Source organism: Nomascus leucogenys, chromosome 4, assembly GCF_006542625.1.
Source record: "Nomascus leucogenys isolate Asia chromosome 4, Asia_NLE_v1, whole genome shotgun sequence".
In the NCBI taxonomy this organism is placed as follows: Eukaryota; Metazoa; Chordata; class Mammalia; order Primates; family Hylobatidae; genus Nomascus; species Nomascus leucogenys.
The window spans coordinates 78,754,903-78,776,854 of NC_044384.1; the positions used below are offsets into that span (position 1 = coordinate 78,754,903).

Genomic DNA, 21,952 nt, shown 5'->3' on the forward strand with positions numbered 1-21,952 from the left:
ATATGCAAAAAACAGCTCAAATGAGAAAGAATATACTTTTCCACAAATAGTGCTAGGACAATTGGATACCATTGTGCCAAAATATGAAACAGTTCTGAGGTGGAGCCAAGATGGCCAAATAGGAACAGCTCCGGTCTCCAGCTCCCAGCCCCAGCGACACAGAAGACGGGTGATTTCTGCATTTCTGTTTGAGGTACCGGTTTCATCTCACTAGGGAGTGCCTAACAGTGGGTGCAGGACAGTCGGTGAAGCGCACTGTGCGCGAGCCGAAGCAGGGCGAGGCATTGACTCACTCGGGAAGCGCAAGGGGTCAGGGAGTTCCCTTTCCTAGTCAAAGAAAGGGGAAGCAGACGGCACCTGGAATATCGGGTCAGTCCCACCCTAACTGCGCTTTTCCAACGGGCCTGGAAAACGGCACACTAGGAGATTGTGTCCCGCACCTGGCTCAGAGGGTCCTATGCCCACGGAGTCTCGCTAATTGCTAGCACAGCAGTCTGAGATCAAGCTGCGAGGCGGCAGCGAGGCTGGGGGAGGGGCGCCCGCCATTGCCCAGGCTTGCTTAGGTAAACAAAGCAGCCAGGAAGCTCGAACTGGGTGGAGCCCACCACAGCTCAAGGAGGCCTGCCTGCCTCTGTAGGCTCCACCTCTGGGGGCAGGGCACAGACAAACAAAAACTCTGCAAGAACTTCCACAGACTTAAATGTCCCTGTCTGACTGACAGCTTTGAAGAGAGTAGTGGTTCTCCCAGCACGCAGCTGGAGATCTGAGAACAGTCAGACTGCCTCCTAAAGTGGGTCCCTCACCCCTGAGCAGCCTAACTGGGAGGCACCCCCCAATAGGGACAGACTGACACCTCATTCAACCCGGTACTTCTCTGAGACAAAACTTTCAGAGGAACTATCAGACAGCTGAATTTGTGGTCTCACGAAAATCTGCTGTTCTGCAGCCACCGCTGCTGACACCCAGCCAAACAGGGTCTGGAGTGCACCTCTAGTAAACTCCAACAGACCTACAGCTGAGGGTCCTGTCTGGTAGAAGGAAAACTAACAAACAGAAAGGACATCCACACCAAAAACCCATCTGTACATCACCATCATCAAAGACAAAAAGTAGATAAAACCACAAAGATGGGGAAAAAACAGACCAAAAAAACTGGAAACTCTAAAAAACAGAGCACCTCTCCTCCTCCAAAGGAACGCAGTTCCTCACCAGCAACGGAACAAAGCTGGATGGAGGATGACTTTGATGAGTTGAGAGAAGAAGGCTTCAGACGATCAAACTACTCTGAGCTACGAGAGGAAATTCAAAACAACAGCAAAGAAGTTAAAAACTTTGAAAAAAAATTAGAAGAATGGATAACTAGAATAACCAATGGAGAGAAGGGCTTCAAGGAGCCGATGGAGCTGAAAGCCAAGTTTCGAGAACTACGCGAAGATTGCAGAAGCCTCAGTAGCAGATGCGATCAACTGGAAGAAAGGGTATCGCTGATGGAAGATGAAATGAATGAAATGAAAAGAGAAGGGAAGTTTAGAGAAAAAAGGATAAAAAGAAATGAACAAAGCCTCCAAGAAATTTGGGACTATGTGAAAAGACCAAACCTACGTCTGATTGGTGTACCTGAAAATGATGGGGAGAATGGAACCAAGTTGGAAAACACTCTGCAAGATATTATCCAGGAGAACTTCCCCAATCTAGCAAGGCAGGCCAGCATTCAGATTCAGGAAATACAGAGAACGCCACAAAGATACTCCTCGAGAAGGGCAACTCCAAGACACATTATTGTCAGATTCACCAAAGTTGAAATGAAAGAAAAAATGTTAAGGGCAGCCAGAGAGAAAGGTCGGGTTACCCACAAAGGGAAGCCCATCAGACTAACAGCTGATCTCTCAGCAGAAACTCTACAAGCCAGAAGAGAGTGGGGGCCGATATTCAACATTCTTAAAGAAAAGAATTTTCAACCCAGAATCTCCTATCCCGCCAAACTAAGCTTCATAAGTGAAGGAGAAATAAAACACTTTACAGACAAGCAAACGCTGAGTGATTTTGTCACCACCAGGCCTGCCCTAAAAGAGCTCCTGAAGGAAGCACTAAACATGGAAAGGAACAACCGGTACCAGCCACTGCAAAAACATGCCAAATTGTAAAGACCATCGAGACTAGGAAGAAACTATAGCAACTAACGAGCAAAATAACCAACTAACATCATAATGACAGGATCAGACTCACACATAACAATATTAACGTTAAATGTAAATGGGCTAAATGCTCCAATCAAAAGACACAGACTGGCAAACTGGATAAGGAGTCAGGACCCATCAGTGTGCTGTATTCAGGAAACCCATCTCACATGCAGAGACACACATAGACTCAAAATAAAGGGATGGAGGAAGATCTATCAAGCAACTGGAAAACAAAAAAAGGCAGGGGTTGCAATCCTAGTCTCTGATAAAATAGACTTTAAACCAACAAAGATCAAAAGAGACAAAGAAGGCCATTACATAATGGTAAAGGGATCAATTCATCAAGAAGAGCTAACTATCCTAAATATATATGCACCCAACACAGGAGCACCCAGATTCATAAAGCAAGTCCTGAGTGACCTACTAAGGGACTTAAACTCCCACACAATAATAATGGGAGATTTTAACACCCCACTGTCAGCATTAGACAGATCAACGAGACAGAAAGTTAACAAGGATATCCAGGAATTGAACTCAGCTCTACATAAAGTGGACCTAATAGACATCTACAGAACTCTCCACCCCAAGTCAACAGAATATACATTTTTTTCAGCACCACACCACACCTATTCCAAAATTGACCACATAGTTGGAAGTAAAGCTCTCCTCAGCAAATGTAAAAGAACAGAAATTATAACAAACTGTCTCTCAGACCACAGTGCAATCAAACTAGAACTCAGGATTAAGAAACTCACTCAAAACTGCTCTACTACATGGAAACTGAACAACCTGCTCCTGAATGACTATTGGGTACATAATGAAATGAAGGCAGAAATAAAGATGTTCTTTGAAACCAACGAGAACAAAGACACAACATACCAGAATCTCTGGGACACATTCAAAGCAGTGTGTAGAGGGAAATTTATAGCACTAAATGCCCACAAGAGAAAGCAGGAAAGATCCAAAATTGACTCCCTAACATCACAATTAAAAGAACTAGAAAAGCAAGAACAAACACATTCAAAAGCTAGCAGAAGGCTAGAAATAACTAAAATCAGAGCAGAACTGAAGGAAATAGAGACACAAAAAACCCTTCAAAAAATTAATGAATCCAGGAGCTGGTTTTTTGAAAAGATCAACAAAATTGATGGACCGCTAGCAAGACTAATAAAGAAGAAAAGAGAGAAGAATCAAATAGATGCAATAAAAAACGAAAAAGGGGATATCACCACCGATCCCACAGAAATACAATCTACCATCAGAGAATACTACAAACACCTCTATGCAAATAAACTAGAAAATCTAGAAGAAATGGATAAATTCCTCGACAAATACACCCTCCCAAGACTAAACCAGGAAGAAGTTGAATCTCTGAATAGACCAATAACAGGTTCTGAAATTGTGGCAATAATCAATAGCTTACCAACCAAAAAGAGTCCAGGACCTGATGGATTCACAGCCGAATTCTACCAGAGGTACAAGGAGGAACTGGTACCATTCCTTCTGAAACTATTCCAATCGATAGAAAAAGAGGGAATCCTCCCTAACACATTTTATGAAGCCAGCATCGTCCTGATACCAAAACCTGGCAGAGACATAACCAAAAAAGAGAATTTCAGACCAATATCCTTGATGAACATTGATGCAAAAATCCTCAATAAAATACTGGCAAACCAAATCCAGCAGCACATCAAAAAGCTTATCCACCATGATCAAGTGGGCTTCATCCCTGGGATGCAAGGCTGGTTCAACATACGCAAATCAATAAATGTAATCCAGCATATAAACAGAACCAAAGACAAAAACCACATGATTATCTCAATAGATGCAGAAAAGGCCTTTGACAAAATTCAACAACCCTTCATGCTAAAAACTCTCAATAAATTAGGTATTGATGGGACGTATCTCAAAATAATAAGAGCTATCTATGACAAACCCACAGCCAATATCATACTGAATGGGCAAAAACTGGAAGCATTCCCTCTGAAAACTGGCACAAGACAGGGATGCCCTCTCTCACCGCTCCTGTTCAACATAGTGCTGGAAGTTCTGGCCAGAGCAATCAGGCAGGAGAAGGAAATAAAAGGTATTCAATTAGGAAAAGAGGAAGTCAAATTGTCCCTGTTTGCAGATGACATGATTGTATATCTAGAAAACCCCATTGTCTCAGCCCAAAATCTCCTTAAGCTGATTAGCAACTTCAGCAAAGTCTCAGGATACAAAATTAATGTACAAAAATCACAAGCATTCTTGTACACCAATAACAGACAAACAGAGAGCCAAATCATGAGTGAACTCCCATTCACAATTGCTTCAAAGAGAATAAAATACCTAGGAATCCAACTTACAAGGGATGTGAAGGACCTCTTCAAGGAGAACTACAAACCACTGCTCAATGAAATAAAAGAGGATACAAACAAATGGAAGAACATTCCATGCTCATGGGTTGGAAGAATCAATATCGTGAAAATGGCCATACTGCCCAAGGTAATTTATAGATTCAATGCCATCCCCATCAAGCTACCAATGACTTTCTTCACAGAATTGGAAAAAACTACTTTCAAGTTCATATGGAACCAAAAAAGAGCCCGCATCGCCAAGTCAATCCTAAGCCAAAAGAACAAAGCTGGAGGCATCACGCTACCTGACTTTAAACTATACTACAAGGCTACAGTAACCAAAACAGCATGGTACTGGTACCACAACAGAGACATAGATCAATGGAACAGAACAGAGCCCTCAGAAATGATGCCGCATAGCTACAACTATCTGATCTTTGACAAACCTGACAAAAACAAGAAATGGGGAAAGGATTCCCTATTTAATAAATGGTGCTGGGAAAACTGGCTAGCCATATGTAGAAAGCTGCAACTGGATCCCTTCCTTACACCTTATACAAAAATTAATTCAAGATGGATTAAAGACTTATATGTTAGACCTAAAACCATTAAAATCCTACAAGAAAACCTAGGCAATACCATTCAGGACATAGGCGTGGGCAAGGACTTCATGTCTAAAACACCAAAAGCAAGGCAACAAAAGCCAAAATCGACAAATGGGATCTCATTAAACTAAAGAGCTTCTGCACAGCAAAAGAAACTATCATCAGAATGAACAGGCAACCTACAGAATGGGAGAAAATTTTTGCAACCTACTCATCTGACAAAGGGCTAATATCCAGAATCTATAATGAACTCAAACAAATTTACAAGAAAAAAACAAACAACCCCATCAAAAAGTGGGCAGAGGACATGAACAGACACTTCTCAAAAGAAGACATTTATGCAGCCAGAAAACACATGAAGAAATGCTCATCATCACTGGCCATCAGAGAAATGCAAATCAAAACCACAGTGAGATACCATCTCACACCAGTTAGAATGGCCATCATTAAAAAATCAGGAAACAACAGGTGCTGGAGAGGATGTGGAGAAATAGGAACACTTTTACACTGTTGGTGGGACTGTAAACTAGTTCAACCATTGTGGAAGTCAGTGTGGCGATTCCTCAGGGATCTCGAACTAGAAATACCATTTGACCCAGCCATCCCATTACTGGGTATATACCCAAAGGACTATAAATCATGCTGCTATAAAGACACATGCACACGTATGTTTATTGCAGCACTATTCACAATAGCAAAGAGTTGGAACCAACCCAAATGTCCAACAACGATAGACTGGATTAAGAAAATGTGGCACATATACACCATGGAATACTATGCAGCCATAAAAAATGATGAGTTCGTGTCCTTTGTAGGGACATGGATGAAACTGGAAAACATCATTCTCAGTAAACTATCGCAAGGACAAAAAACCAAACACCGCATGTTCTCACTCATAGGTGGGAATTGAACAATGAGAACTCATGGACACAGGAAGGGGAACATCACACTCCGAGGACTGTTGTGGGGTGGGGGGAGGGGGGAGGGACAGCATTAGGAGATACACCTAATGCTAAATGACGAGTTAATGGGTGCAGGAAACCAACATGGCACATGGATACATATGTAACAAACCTGCACATTGTGCACATGTACCCTAAAACCCTAAAGTATAATAAAAAAAAAAAAAAAGAATAAATGTTAATGTATATTAGTTTAAAAAAAAAAAACAGTTCTTACTTCACACCATACACAAGTAATTAAATCATACAACTAAATGTAAAATATAAATTATAAAATTTCTAGAGGAAAACATAGAAAAAAATCATTATGACTGCATTATGCAAAGATTTCCTAGGTGTTACACCAAAAGCACAACTAATAAAAGGAAAAATGATAAATCAGACATTGCAAAAATTGAGGATTCTGCTTTCAAAAAAATATTATTAATGGAATGAAAAGACAAGTTACAGATTGGAAAAAAAATTTTCAAGTTATATATTTGATAAAGGAATTGTATGTAGCATATATAAAGAACTTTCAAAACTAAGTATTACATTTTAGAAATTTTTTAAATGGGCAAAATACATGTGAACATATAATTCAGCAAAATAGATATATGGATGGACATATGATACTCAACACCACTATTCATTAACAAAATAGAAATTAAAATCAAAACTAAACCCCAATTGTATCTATTAGAATGGCAAAAAATAAAAATAAAAAACAAGTAGCATATAGTAAGTGTGGCCATTCTAGAAAACAGTATAGATATTCCTCAAAAAACTAAACTTAGAACTGCTATATGACCCAGCAATCCCACTACTGGGTATATATCCAAAGATAATGAAATCCATATGTCAAAGAGATAAATAATAAACTGCACTGTCATGTTTATTGCAGCGCTATTCACCACAGCCATGATATGCAATCAAGCTAAGTGTCCATCAATGGATGAATGGGTAAAGAAAATATAGTATACATACACTATTCTGCCTTCAAAGAGAAGAAAATCTTGTCATTTGCAACAACATGAATAAACCTGGAAGGCATTATGGTAAGTGAAATAAACCTGGCACAGAAAGACAAATACTGTATGCCCTCAATTACATGAAATCTAAAAAAATTGAATTCATAGAAGCAGAGAGTAGAATGGTGGCTATCAGGGGCAGGGGTGGGGGAAGCAGGGAGATGTCACTTAAAAGGTACAAAGTTTCAATTAGACAGGAGAAATAAATTTTGGAGATTTGTTGTACAGCATGGTGACTATAATCAATGATAATGTGTGTAGTATACTTGAAAATCACTGAAAAAGTAGATTTTAAAATGTTCTCATCAGAAAAATCATAAGTAGGTGAGCTGATGGATATGTTAATTTGTTTGAATTAATAATTCTTCTATGTATACATATATCAAAACATTATGTTATATAATATAAATATATACAATTTGGCATTTGTCAATTTAAATAAATGAAGAGACCTAACTCTCAATAAATAAACACATAGATACTTAAGGAATGCACGAATGAATAATTTCTCCCTTATCCATGTTTTTCCTTTGAATTCTACTCCCCAACCATTTTTTTCTCTGCCTGGTTGGATAGCTTTCTCTCCTTTAATTAGCCATGGAATTGAGATCAGTCACCCACTGTTTATTGTAGCTACTTTGAAAAGACTGAAGTTCCATGTTCTCAGCTTAAGAAACAAGAGAATCAAATATTTTACTTTTTCCCCTCCACCTGAAAGCACATGTACTAATGGCTTGCTTTTGGTTAAATGTGTGGCCCAATATTACTTTTTATTTGTATGTAGCTCTCCATAGAATAAAAGTTCTACATCTTTGTATTACACCTTTATATTCCATAGCAGAATAAGTTTTTTAAAACGTTTTAAGAAAAAGATGCCCTATTTCTAATGTCTCTTTCCTGGAGGAAGATAGTAGGTTTCTGTGGAAAGAAAATGGATTTATGAGTTGAGGGGTATGATTGACCATATCAACACATTTATGTGAGTTTCAAAATAAATGCATGTGTCATACATTTATATGCAGTGTTTGGTATTACACAGGGTTCAAATATCAGATCAATCCCTTTACTAGCGTAAAATTTCGATCAATTTATTTAGCTTCTCTGAATTTCAGTTTCCTCCTCTGCACAGGGAATTTGGGAGAACTTAGTAAGTTAACACACATAAGGCACATAGTATAGTGCTTAGCACATAGTAGGAGCTCAGGAAGGTTAAGGTCTCATCCTTTTAACATACTTCTGGCCAAATAGTTTCTACTAAGTAATGGAAAAGAGTCAATAAATATGTATTTACAGATAGGCAATGTTGTTTTATTTTATGGAGTGGTGTTTAACCTATCCTTATGTTTCACTGCTATTCTGAGTTTTTTTGTCATGTACTACCAGAAAACATCTTGATTGGCCTTGGGGGATTGGAGGCCCTAGCCACTGGGATGGAGTTTAATAAGCATCAGTTTCGGAGCTTTTCGAGTTTGCGTTCTAGACAACCCCAGAGAGCAATTAACCATAAAGATGTGAAGTTCGGGAGATACATTCCTCCCTTTCAAAAAGACCCTCAGGGGCAAATATAATGAAACATCTCCAAGGAGAGAAGAAAAAAAATCTCTCCCCAATTTACCCCCAACCCCAGCTTTGAACATTTTCCCAAAATGACCCTAAATGCAGATATTAGCTGATACCAGAAGAACTTCTTAAAGATTACAACCTCCATCCTTTCTTTATATATCTTTTTCCTCCTTTACTCTGCCCCAAAACACACCTTCTATGCACCAGGAGGATAGTTTGATCCTTGATAAAAAAAAAAAAGAAACCCCAGCCTCAAGCTCTCTCCAAACTCATTAGCACTTTGGGAACTGGAAGCAGCCACTGAAACCCGATTAAACTCCTTCCAAAGCAGAACAATTCAAGACAGGTATCAGCTAAAGGGCAGACAGAGCAGGAGCAACAGGGTAAGTGCAGTTTACTCCTTGTCTTCATGCCCATATTAATCTCACATGATAGAATTCCCTATATCCACCAGCCCATATAGGTAACCAATAAGTTCTTTGGCTTTTAGTTTTTCTCCCTGCACCTCTCAATGATATTTGTCTTTCCTCAAATTCAGCCAAATCTTTTTTTGTACTTTTTTAAAAATAGACCTTATTTTTTAGAGCAATTGTAGAGTCACGGCAATATTGACCAGAGATTTCCTATTTATCCTTTTTCTCCTACGCATGCATAGCCTCCTCCATGATCAACCTCCCCCACCACAGTGGTACGTTATTACAATCAATGAACCTCCATTGGCACATTATTATCACCCAAAATCCATAGTTGACATTTAGGTTCATTCTTGATGTTGTGCATTCCGTGGGTTTGGACAAATGTATAATGACATGTATCCACTGTTATAGGATCATCCATAGTAGCTTCACTGTCCTAAAAACCCTCTGTGCTCTGCCTGTTCACCCTTCCCTCTCCCTGACCCCTAGCAATTACTGATCTTTTTACTGTCTCCTTGTTTTGCTTTTTCCAAAATATCTTGTAGGTGGAATCATACGCTATGTAGCCTTTTCAGGTTGATTTCTTTCACTTAGTAATAGGCACGTAAGGTTCCTCCATGTCCTTTCATGGCTTGATAGCTCATTTCTTTTCAGTACTATACTTTTCAAGATGTCTGCTGTATACTTTTTTGTTTTCAAGCATTCTCTGCTGTCATTTAAGTACTTAAGTAGAATATGGAAACTTTGAATTTACAGATTTTTTTGCCAAAGCTTTTTAAATATACATTATTCTTTTCATATTTGAGCTTTCTCCAATTCAAAATTGAAATTCCAGATAATATGCAGAAATTTAGGATTTACATTCAATTTTGTTATCTGTCTCAGATAATTCTATGCTCTTGATTTATCAGTTGAATAGTTTTCCCAGTGCAGTGTTTTATTAATTGTTGTATACGATAAGCTGGACCCTGTTTGATATAGTTTGAATGTTTTTTCCCTCCAAATCTCATGTTGAAATGTAATCCCCATTGTTGGAGGTGGGGCCTGGTAGGAGGTGATTGGCCCACAGGGCGGATCCTTCATGGATGGGGTAGTGCTATCCCCTTGGTGATGAGTGAATTCAGGCAACAGCTGGTTATTTAAAAGATCCTGGCCCCTTTCTGTTGCTCTCTCTCTCTTGCTTCTGCTCTCACCATATGAGATGCCTACTCCCCCTTCACCTTCCGCCATGATTATAAGCTTCCTGCAGCCCTCACCAGAAGCAGATGCCAGCATCACACTTCTTGTACTGTCTGCCGAACTGTGAGCCAATTAAACCTCTTTTCTTTATAAATTATCCAGCCTCAGGTAGTCCTGAAAAATGGCCTAATACACTATTCTATATTGTCTTAAATTTTATTTAAATTATTACTAAAAGAGAGCTAAAAGAAACACATGGTCTCTTCAACTGGTAATCAGTTGACTATTAAATATTCAGTAGCATTTTTTTAAGTCTTCGGAAAATCATGATGAATTATTAGCTTTATAAATGCATTAATTGTTCATTACAAATTTTGTGAACAGTAAACCCAGCATACTACTAGATGCTAAGGTAAAACGAATATGAAACCAGTCTTTTCAAAAACCAAGGTTACTCTAAGGAGGGAAGTTTGCTCACCGTGATAATCTGAGTGAGGCATTTAAGAGCCTGATTCTGAAATCACAGCCCAATCTTGGTTCTTCTCTACTGCTCCCGTGATGAGCTTCCTGAAGTACATTTGAGCCCTTGCAACTACCAAGATGATTAAAAGGGAATGACATTTCTGAAGGAACCTCTATGCCCTTAAACACAGCCTCAATTATTAGTAAGTAATCCAAAAAGTAATTTAGAAGGCCTGTAATCCAGACACACTTTATATAGCAGATTTTCCAAACACTGCAGAGGCCTCTAAACTCCAAAACTCTCCTTCTCTTTTCTCACTAATGCTATGAATGATATCATCTGAATCTTAATTCTTGAATTAAAGTCTTGACCCCTTTAGCATTGTCACCTTACATTGAGAAGAACTCCTCATTTCATCAATCATTTGTACATTCAGATAAAAGAAAGACCTGGAAGAGCAGCATCTTGAGGGCACCAGGCACTGACAGGGGTGAGAGGAAATGGCATCATGAAGTGAAGGACACCAGATCAGGATTGATGGGGAAATCACAGAACACCTCCAGCTCCACAATTTGGCTGAGGTCCTTCTCATCATTCCATTTTTTCCTCCATCACCAGCTGTGTCTGTGAAGCTCAAATGAGGCAAATTTGGTTATAAAGTTTAACACTTCTTCCAGATATATTTGATGGAAAATGAACAGAGTCATAAGTCAACTCTACAAGTCCCCATCAATTACCCAGTATCTTCTATGTGCACAGTACTGTGCTAGGTGCTTGGTTTTACTGTATTATTTTCTTCCCGTGTCCGTCAAGGATAGTGTAGTTCACGCAGATGCTGGAACTGCATCTATGAGTCTAATGAGGTCACTGAGCATCTCAGACTCTTCCTCTTCAGCTCTGTAAAATAGACCTGGTGTTGATTATACCTGTATCATAGAATTGTAGGGAGTCCAGGCTCCCCAAGTTTGCTGCGAGAGTGAATAAAAACCTCCTTTCCCTCTCAAGGGAAGAAGCACCTCTTCGTGAGCAGGGTTCCATGCCATAAAACACTCTATACAACCCTTAAGATAACTTCTCTCTAATGTTCTAAAATAAGCTCCAGGGCATCCATATGTGGGAATAAAACTCTACATATGCTTTTCCTTTTGTTTCAATTTGTCCAGCTCCACTTTCTGTTTCTGGGGCTGGGAAATCTCATCCTTAAATACAAAATTTCTCCCTCCTGATGACAACATTCAAAACAGACTTTCAATTAACCCATCAGACCTCCAATCATTAAGTTCCTCAACCTCACTCATAAACACTTCTTACAAACCTGCATGGTCCATTAGTGAACTTCTTATTTCTCTAACATAAGCATACTTCAACATATTACATAAGGAAGATGTGCTCCAAAATTAATGGTCAGTTCTATCAATAATACTTTAAGGAATAGTTGCTGCTGATAACAATCACAGTCCCAGTTTGTTAAGCAAACATTCTATCTCAAGACCCATCATGAGCCCTTTATACATTATCTTAAGCAATTTTCAAGCTCTGTTAGGTAGTTACTGTTTGTTCTGTTGTTGTTTTGAGACAAGGTCTCCCTTTGTCACCTAGGCTGGAGTGCAGTGGCATGATCACAGCTAACTGCAGCCTCAACCTCGTGGGCTCAAGCAATCCTCCCACCTCAGCCTCTTGGTAGCTGGGACCACAGGCGTATGCCACCATGCCCGACTAATTTTTTCATATTTATTTTTATTTGTAGAGATGAGTTCTCACCATGTTTCTCAGGCTGGTCTCAAGGTCCTGGCCTCAAGCAATCCTCCCACCTCTGCTTCCCAAAGTGCTAGGATTATGGGCATAAGTCACCACACCTGGGCAGTAGTCACTGTTATTCCCATTTTACAAATGAGGAAATTGAAACTCAGGAAGGCTAAATGAGTTGCCCAACATCCCTCAGCTGGCAAGTGGCAGAGTCAGAATTAGAACCAGGCTTTTTCTGAAGCCTACCCAGGATCAAACCACTACCTTCTCCCACTCCCCTTTCTTCTAACCTGAATGGGTGCCCCCAAACAACCCTGAAGCATAACACAGACTTCAGGTTTCTGCCTTGCCAAATGGCTGCACCTCTACGGAATGTGTGAGGGCTCCCGCAGAGCTCTTTTTGTTTTAGCTCCCCATTTCTCCATGTGGCTCTACATCTGCTCTCGATTATGCCAAAGTTTGTTGCACGTTCCTCTTTTATTTCCTCAAAGGATAAAGAATCCTCTCTTGACTCTAGAAAGTTCACAAACCTTTCACAAACAGGAGCAAAACCTTAGAATATAGGATGAAGCTTAAAGTCATACCGACAATATTGTGACTAATGTGATGAATATCTAAAACTCTGCACAAATGACAGCATGGTGATAGCTAAAAGGAGCTTCACATTCTCCCATTATCCAAATTTGAGGAGTTTAGCACTGAAAAATATGTAGAAGGAACTATTGAGAGGGGAGAAAATGGGCCCCAATTTCAAGGCCATCTGTCTGTGCAAGTTCCGGGAAAAAAACATTAAGAAAGTCAATGAGACCTTAACTGGCAATGAGTAGATGTGGATTGATTTGTGAAAATTGATGATGTCAAAATAAAGTGGCTCTCCTAAATTGAGCAGAAAAATTTGGCACAAATACAGTATTACTTCCCAAATTGTGAAGTTATTGACTTGCAATGAGTTCTATAATATACACAAGTTACAAAGGTTTGTGTACTATCATACAAACACCTATGCACATAAACATATACTTGTACATAAAAAGTATACACCAAAATATTAACAGTTATTATTTCAGGAGATAGATGATAATGTTCAGTTTCCTTTTTTTCATTAATCAGGAACATGATTTTTGGTTTCAATAGTTCACATTTGTATATTGATCATATTAATCAAAATATCTCACGGTTCTTTAATTTAAAAGCCAGTTAAAATAATTTCATTGATTTCCAAATTATTTGGGTTAAGAACTGAAGAAGTATCAAGATATATTCCAAACCTTTAAGGGTCATTCACCATGAGCCACATGGCCTTCTGACCACGTTTTTCCTGGTACTTTCTGTGGGATTAGGGACCCAGTTTCAGAGACCTGATGACTGCAGTTCTCTTCTGATTAATCTGCATTGAGACTCAGTGTGGATGTGTGAGGGGGCGATGGGAGTCCTTACTGGTGTGGATTTAATAAAATCAAGTCCCTGATCTTGAAAGATGCTTCATGCACTGAAAATTCAAATAATTTGATTGAGGAAAATTCAGATAATTTGTAACTTAGATTTAAAATAACAACAGCAACAACAACAAATACTTAGAGAACAGTTACTATGGGCCAGGTGTGTTCTAAGAAGATTAGATGATACATGATGATGACGGTAGATGATAGACAGACAGATAGGTAGATAGATAGATAGATAGATAGATAGATAGATAGATAGATGATAGAAAGATGATAGGTAGATGATAGATAGATAGATGATAGAAAGATGATAGATGATGATGATGATAGATAGATAGATGATAGATAGATAGATAGATGATAGATAGATAGATAATTAGACAGATCCTATAACAAAGTAAATACTATTGTTATCTTTAATTTTACAGAGAGACAGAGAGAGTTCAAGTGACCTGGTCAACATCGCACATCTACTAGGTGAAGCTGAGAATTAAATCCAGGCAGTCTAGATCCAGAGCCCACACTCAACAATTAAACAACTCAGGCCAGGCGCAGTGGCTCACGCCTGTAATCCCAGCACTTTGGGAGGCTGAAGCAGGCGGATCACCTGAGGTCGTTCAAGACCAGCCTGACCAACATGGAGAAACCCCGTCTCTACTTAAAATACAAAATTAGCCAGGCGTGGTGGCACATGCCTGTAATCCCAGCTACTCAGGAAGCTGAAGCAGGAGAATCGCTTGAACCCAGGAGGCGGAGGTTGTGGTGAGCCGACATCGTGCCATTGCACTCTAGCCTGGGCAACAAGAGCAAAACTCCGTCTCAAAAAAAATAAAAATTTAAAAATAAATAAATAAAATGATAACTCAGAAAGCTCAGACTGAGATAAATTTGAAATTCAACCTACATTAGTATATTTGGGCCCAATATTTGATGATTAGGAGTGTTTTTATATACGTGTGGCCTAATCCTTTGCATTAAAAAATTCTATCTGATAAATCATCTCACAACTACATAGCTGAACCCAGTTCCATTGATCTTTCCTTCCTAATATTGAAACTTAGGTAAAGTAGATGAATAGTTATTCCAAGGCATGACCTGACTTACCTGAGGCACTCAGAATTGTCCTAATAATTACTCACTGGTCACTTGTTAAGTGTCAGGCACTTAAAACAAATCTGTGAAGTAATTGCTATCATCCAGTTTTAAGGATAAATAAACTGAAGCCAGAGATGTTAGCTATCTCACTCAAAATGGTGGAGGCAGGAATTGATCCAGGGATTTTGGATCCAAAGTTTAAACTCATATCAGCTACACTATACTGCCTAAATATTTAAGATGATGACTGCAGTTGCCTTCTTTGAGAGAGAGAGAGACTGAGACTGAGACTGAGACCGAGAAAGAGAAAGAAAGTCTTCGCATAAAGCTGTAACCTGTAATCCTCTGCCCTACCTGTCATGCATTTCGTAATTATTTGCTAATGCCACCTGTAATGTGGACTGTCCTTACTATCCCAGGTCTGCATCTTGTCCTTGTGGTCCACGGGAAGCATGTCCATAACCAAAGCCTGGAACAGCTCATCAGTGACCATGTTCATCCTCCTGGGATTCACAGACCATCCAGAACTCCAGGCCCTCCTCTTTGTGACCTTCCTGGGCATCTATCTTACGACCCTGGCCTGGAACCTGGCCCTCATTTTTCTGATCAGAGGTGACACCCATCTGCACACACCCATGTACTTCTTCCTAAGCAACTTATCTTTCATTGACATCTGCTACTCTTCTGCTGTGGCCCCCAAGATGCTCACTGACTTCTTCTGGGAGCAGAAGACCATATCATTTGTGGGCTGTGCTGCTCAGTTTTTTTTCTTTGTCGGCATGGGTCTGTCTGAGTGCCTCCTCCTGACTGCTATGGCATACGACCGATATGCAGCCATCTCCAGCCCCCTTCTCTACCCCACTATCATGACCCAGGGCCTCTGTACACGCATGGTGGTTGGGGCATATGTTGGTGGCTCCCTGAGCTCCCTGATCCAGGCCATCTCCATATTTAGGCTTCACTTTTGCGGACCCAACATCATCAACCACTTCTTCTGCGACCTCCCACCAGTCCTGGCTCTGTCTTGCTCTGAAACCTTCCTCAGTCAAGTGGTGAATTTCCTCGTGGTGGTCACTGTGGGAGGAACATCGTTCCTCCAACTCCTTATCTCCTATGGTTACATAGTGTCTGCTGTCCTGAAGATCCCTTCAGCAGAGGGCCGATGGAAAGCCTGCAACACGTGTGCCTCGCATCTGATGGTGGTGACTCTGCTGTTTGGGACAGCCCTTTTCATGTACTTGCGACCCAGCTCCAGCTACGCGCTAGGCAGGGACAAGGTGGTGTCTGTGCTTTATTCACTGGTGATCCCCATGCTGAACCCTCTCATTTACAGTTTGAGGAACAAAGAGATCAAGGATGCCCTGTGGAAGGTGTTGGAAAGGAAGAAAGTGTCTTCTTAGGTCATGCGTAGAAACTTGTTTATCCAAACTGCTGGAGAATTAAACGATCCAAGCCTTCACCTCCACCTCTGCCTCAGGCAAGGGAGACATTTGGTGCTCTTATTTGTGGAGAATCTTCTCTCCAGATTCCTCTCACCCGTCCTCATGGTCACTTGTCTACTGACTGTGCCATAGATAGCCAAAAAGGAGAAGGAATGTCTTCAGAAAAAAAAAAAAAAGAACCTCCCCAGGATAGCCTATTTTCACAATAATCACAATAACTAGCCTTTATTGGGCCCTTAGTATGTACCAGGCACAAAAGTTATTTAATTAAATACTCATTGCAGTACTAAAATACACAATGAACTATCCCTATGTTACAAAATAAGGAAACAGTGTGTCGGCAAGGAAAATTAACTTGCTCAGGGTCACCAAGGAAGAGGCAAAACTCTGATTCACACCAAGGTCTTCCTGACTCCAGAGCCCGTGGTTTGCCCAAACGCTGAAGTCCACATTCAACAAAAAAATAGCCCAAAAGTAGTACAAGTGTATAAATCTTGTTACTGGCATATGGCAGAATCTGAAAAGATACACTATGTGTAGTTAAGGTAAATTACAAGAACAAGATGCCCACCTCATCAAATGCCCTCTCTAGGATCTCCCTGTTGAATTCCCATTATGGCTACTGAGTAATTTGCTAAGCAAATGCCGAAGGACATTCCCCTTGGCTGCCATTTCTCTCTATCTCAGCTATGTAAGGGCTGGGGAAATTTGAGTCCAATGGCGTCACACCAATACTCTTCTTTTCTCAGTCTCAGTCCCCTAAACTGCCTATCAGTCAGTACCTCCTTGATTTTTCTTTAATATTTCACTAAATGTTGTATTTTTTCTTTTAATTTTATTTTATTTTATTTTATTTTATTTTATTTTATTTTAAGTTCCAGGATACATATGCAGGACGTGTAGGTTTGTTACACAGGTAAACATGTGTCATGGTGATTTGCTGCACCTATCAACCCATCACCTAGGTGTTAAGCCCCACATCCGTTAGCTATTTATCCCGATGCTCTCCCTCCTCCCTGCCCCCTGACAGCCCCAGTGTGTGTTGTTCCCCTCTCTGTGTCCATGTATTCTCATTGTTTAGCTCTTACTTACAAGTGAGAATATTGGATATTTCGTTATCTGTTCCTGTGTTAGTTTGCTGAGGATAATGGATTCCAGCTCCATCCATGTCCCTGCAAAGAACACTAATTCCTTCCTTTTATGGCTGCATAGTATTCCATGGTATACAGGTACCATATTTTCCTTATCTAGTCTATCATTGATGGGAATTTGGGTTGATTCCATGTCTTTGCTATTGTGAATAGTGCTGCAATGAACATACACATGCATGTATATTTATAATAGAATTATTTATATTCATTTGGATATATACCCAGTAATAAGATTGCTGGGTCAAATGATATTTCCATTTCTAGGTCTTTGAGGCCTCGCCACACTGTCTTCCACAATGGTTGAACTAATTTACATTCCCACCAACAGTATAAAAGTGTTCCTATTTCTCCACAGCCTCGCCAGCATCTGTTGTTTCTTGACTTTTTAATAATTGCCATTCTGACTAGCATGAGATGGTATCTCATTGTGATTTTTTATTTGCATTTCTCTAGTAATTAGTGATGTTGAGCTTTTTTTCCTATGTTTGTTGGCCATACAAATGTCTTCTTTTGAGAAGTGTCTGTTCATGTCATTTGCCCACTTTTAGATAGGGTGTTTGTTTTTTTCTTGTAAATTTATTTAAGTTACCTTTGTCAGATAGATAGATTGCAAAAATTTTCTCCCATTCTGTAGGTTGTCTGTTCATTCTAATGACAGCTTCTTTCGCAGAATCTCTTTAGTTTAATTAGATCCCATTTGCCAATTTTTGCTTTTGTTGCAATTGCTTTTGACATTTTTGTCATGAAGTCTTCGCCGGTGCCTATGTCCTAAATGGCATTGCCTAGATTTTCTTCTAGGACTTTTATAGTTTGGGGCTTTACATTTAAATCTTTAATCCATCTTGAGTTAATTTTTATATAAAGTGTAAGGAAGTGGTCCATTTTCAATTTTCTGTATATGGCTAGCCAGTTTTCCCAGCACCATTTATTAATTAGGGAATCCTTTCCCCATTGTTTGTCTTTGTCAGATTTGTCGAAGATTCAATGGTTGTAGATGTGCAGTCTTATTTCTGAATCTCTATTGTGTTCTATTGGCCTATGTGTCTGTTTTTGTACAAGTACCGTGTTGTTTTGGTTACTGTAGACTTACAGTATAGTTTGAAGTCAGGGAGTGTAATGCCTCCAGCTTTGTTCTTTTTGCTTAGGATTGTCTTGGCTATACTATCTCCTTGATTTTAACCGTGCCATTCCTTTACCAGTTCAGGACCTGCCTCCATTTCACAGTTTGGTGTCCTTTTTGATCACCACACCCTGAATACCCCTTGCTATCTTCTATCTGAACCCATTGCTCCTGTAAAATTCCTGTTTCTCCTCTTGAATAAATTAAACCTTGCAGCCCACATTGGGTATAATTTTTTTGCCATCGTCTCAGGGAGGTATATCCCAAGTTCCCACCTCCAGATAATTACCCCTTAATTTCAGGCACTCATAGTGGGGTTGTCCCACACAACTATTTCTGCTGGTAAATCTCTCTCTCTGGCCACTTGTAACACATTCACTTTTCCATTGGTGTAGGTCAGTTGGGTAAGTAGATATTTGATTTGATTGTTCATATAAGAGAATTAATTATTTCCTCCATATCTGGAAGAACATAAACAATGCATAGGAAAGCAGAGATCCCTTCTTAGGTTTCCTGGGTTCTTCATCCTCTAAATTCATTCCCATCCACAGCCAATAAAAGGTAGAATGGCTCCTACAAATCATATATACAGGTACTCAAAGAGAGAGAGTTGAAATTTGCTGAGTGCTTGCTAAATTTCAAGTTCTATTCTGAACATTTCATACATGTTAAGCCATTGAATCCCCACTCACACAGCCATTGAGTGGAAACTGACTCAGCATGGCTCCTGAGACTAAACTCATAAACACTTTGTGACATTTCCCCCAAGTGGGCCTCTGATTAGGTTGAAGTGGGGAGGTTTTATAGTGGCAGCCAAATATACCGCCCAGGGAAAATACTAGAGAAACTCAACATATGCTTCCCACTTCTGTCTACTGGAAGTATCCCATGCCTCCATTTTTCTATTGCACATCTTCCAAAATGCAGGCCCAGAAGCAAAGGCCACAGCGATGCCTAGAACTACAGAACAATTGCCATTGGGGTCAGGCTGGTGTATGAAACTGCAACAATTAAGCCAGTAAAATTTTAGGAATGAAAAGCTGACAGTATATCTGTATATTAAGGGATACTTGCTTTACAGAAATATCAGCAAATGAATCAAAAATTTACAGGCATTTTACCATTACAAGGGAAATTCAAGAAAGAATATGAGAAGGAGAGATTGTCTGATCCTCACCCCTATTTGTTTGCAGTTACATCATTAGCTTCTTCAGGCATTATTGGGTAGTAGAGAACAGCAGGAGGCAGGGAGACAAAAATCAAAATATCAGTTTAATAATGTTAAACCGGCAGATAATGTTCTGTTGGAGGACATGGCTTTGATCTGGTCCTATGGCTGCCCCACAGTGTACACCAGAATGAGACAGGCTAACCCAGGAGAAGCAGGCTTGCCCTGTTGCACTAATTGTGTAGATGAGAGAAAATCAGTCTACATGCTCCCTGCATGGAGACAGATCCCAAAGAAAGAGAAGGAAGATCAGAAGGCCAAGTTCTCCTGCCTAATTTTTTTCCCAGATTCACCACTCCTTTAAATCAGGGGTGTCCAATCTTTTGGCTTCCCTGGGCAACATTGGAAGAATTTGTCTTGGGCCACACAAAAAAACACACTAATGATAGTTGATGAGCTTTAAAAAACATCACCAAAAAACTCTTAATGTTTTAAGGAAGTTTACAAATTTGTATTGGGCCACATTCAAAGCCATCCTGGGCCGCATGCAGCCCATGGGCTGTGGGTTGCGCAAGCTTGCTTTACGTCACTCCTACCTTCCTAGAAAGGACTGAGTGAAGGAGGAGGCACAAAACCTGCATGCCATTTCAGTGTAAGTCCCTCTCCAGGAAAACAGGAGGAAAAGGGAAGGAACTCCCCATACACATGCTAAGATCTTTAAGGTTACTTCACCCTGATCCTCTAAGAAGCCCTAAACTGAAGTTCCATCCACGACTATGAGGGGCCACCAGACCAGGAGGCCTCATCTAGTGGAATCCAATTTGCCAGTATCTCCAGGTCTCAGTCAAGGCCTCTTCGTGATGACGTTGGTCGCATCCAGTGCTTGGATCTTACAGGATTATTATGAGCCCAAAAAAAGAAAATTGATTTTTAGAAATCTCTTAGAAAAAATTTAAAACATATAAATACCAGGGATTCTTGATATTATCAAATACTGCTTCCCCCAAGGAAGCATTCCCAGACTCCCTGGACCTCACTAAATCCCTGGGCCAATCTCGACCCATTCTTGCCCTTTGGTGTGAATTATCACAGTTGTAAGTTCATGCTTGATGGTGGCAGTCATATCTGTCTCTTCACAAATATATTCTCAGCATCTAGAACTGTGCCTGATATACAATACGCAATAAATATGCATTTTTGGTCAATTATTATAATTGATCTGTTTGAAAAAAATCAATTATGTGACCCAAATTGTAACCACTGTCACATGAAATTGACTCTTGAACTATAATATTGTTGATGAAATTGCTGTAATTGTTATCATACAAGGACTTTGCATCAAATTTGATGTTGATATAACTTAGAGAAGGGGCCTTTGGAGATTGCTCAGACTTCCCTGTACACAGTTTCATCACCTCCTTATTAGATGTGCTATCATAATGGGGGTGTGTGTGTGAAAAAGAGAAAAAACATGCACAAGTGTTTCTTAGTAACTTTTTAATAAATCCCATTGCATCTGCAACTGCCAACTTCTCCACTGAAAATATATTTCCTACAAATATCCAACATTATTCCCTATGCTAATTATTATAGTAGACTTCTTATTCAGCGTCAGTTAGGAACAGTGTAAACTGTTCACGTGTTTGGGTGAAGAAGGGCAGAGCAGTGATGATGGGGAACTTGTCAGGCTCACTTTACCGATGCAAAGGTAGGTGAGGGCGTCCTGAACGTTTTGCACACCTACAACCTTATGATTTCGATAGTGTCTCTGAAAGGCAAAATGTCCATTTGCAATTCTGGAAGTATATGTCATCTTGAACTAAAAGCTTCTGGCTGATTAAGATCTCCTACCTCTAACCTAAAATACTGGGCTTCTTAAGACACATTCAAATAAGGTAATTTTTCAAAAATTAAAACTCACTCCATAAACATTACTAAGCCCCTACAATGTGTAAAAAAAATAATAACTGGCATGATCTTTTTCTTAAAATGTGATTAAAAGTTAGATGGCAGCATAAAGACAACTATATAATGATATTAGGATTATGATAATATTAATACCCTACATTTG

The 21,952-nt window shown here is 39.8% G+C and overlaps 1 protein-coding gene across 1 annotated transcript; it reads left to right on the top strand.

Moving 5' to 3' along the window:
• Window positions 1–15,433: 15,433 nt before the first annotated feature.
• On the top strand, window positions 15,434–16,472 carry LOC100579776 (olfactory receptor 5A1). Its single transcript, XM_003275194.3, has one exon. It carries the CDS (start codon window positions 15,453–15,455, stop codon window positions 16,398–16,400), a length of 948 nt encoding a protein of 315 aa, XP_003275242.2. The 5' UTR covers window positions 15,434–15,452; the 3' UTR covers window positions 16,401–16,472.
• The last annotated feature ends 5,480 nt before the right edge of the window (window positions 16,473–21,952 follow it).

Coding starts and splice junctions, on each gene's coding strand:
- LOC100579776 (XM_003275194.3), top strand. CDS start 15,453: ATGTCCATAACCAAAGCCTGGAACAGCTCATCAGTGACCATGTTCATC.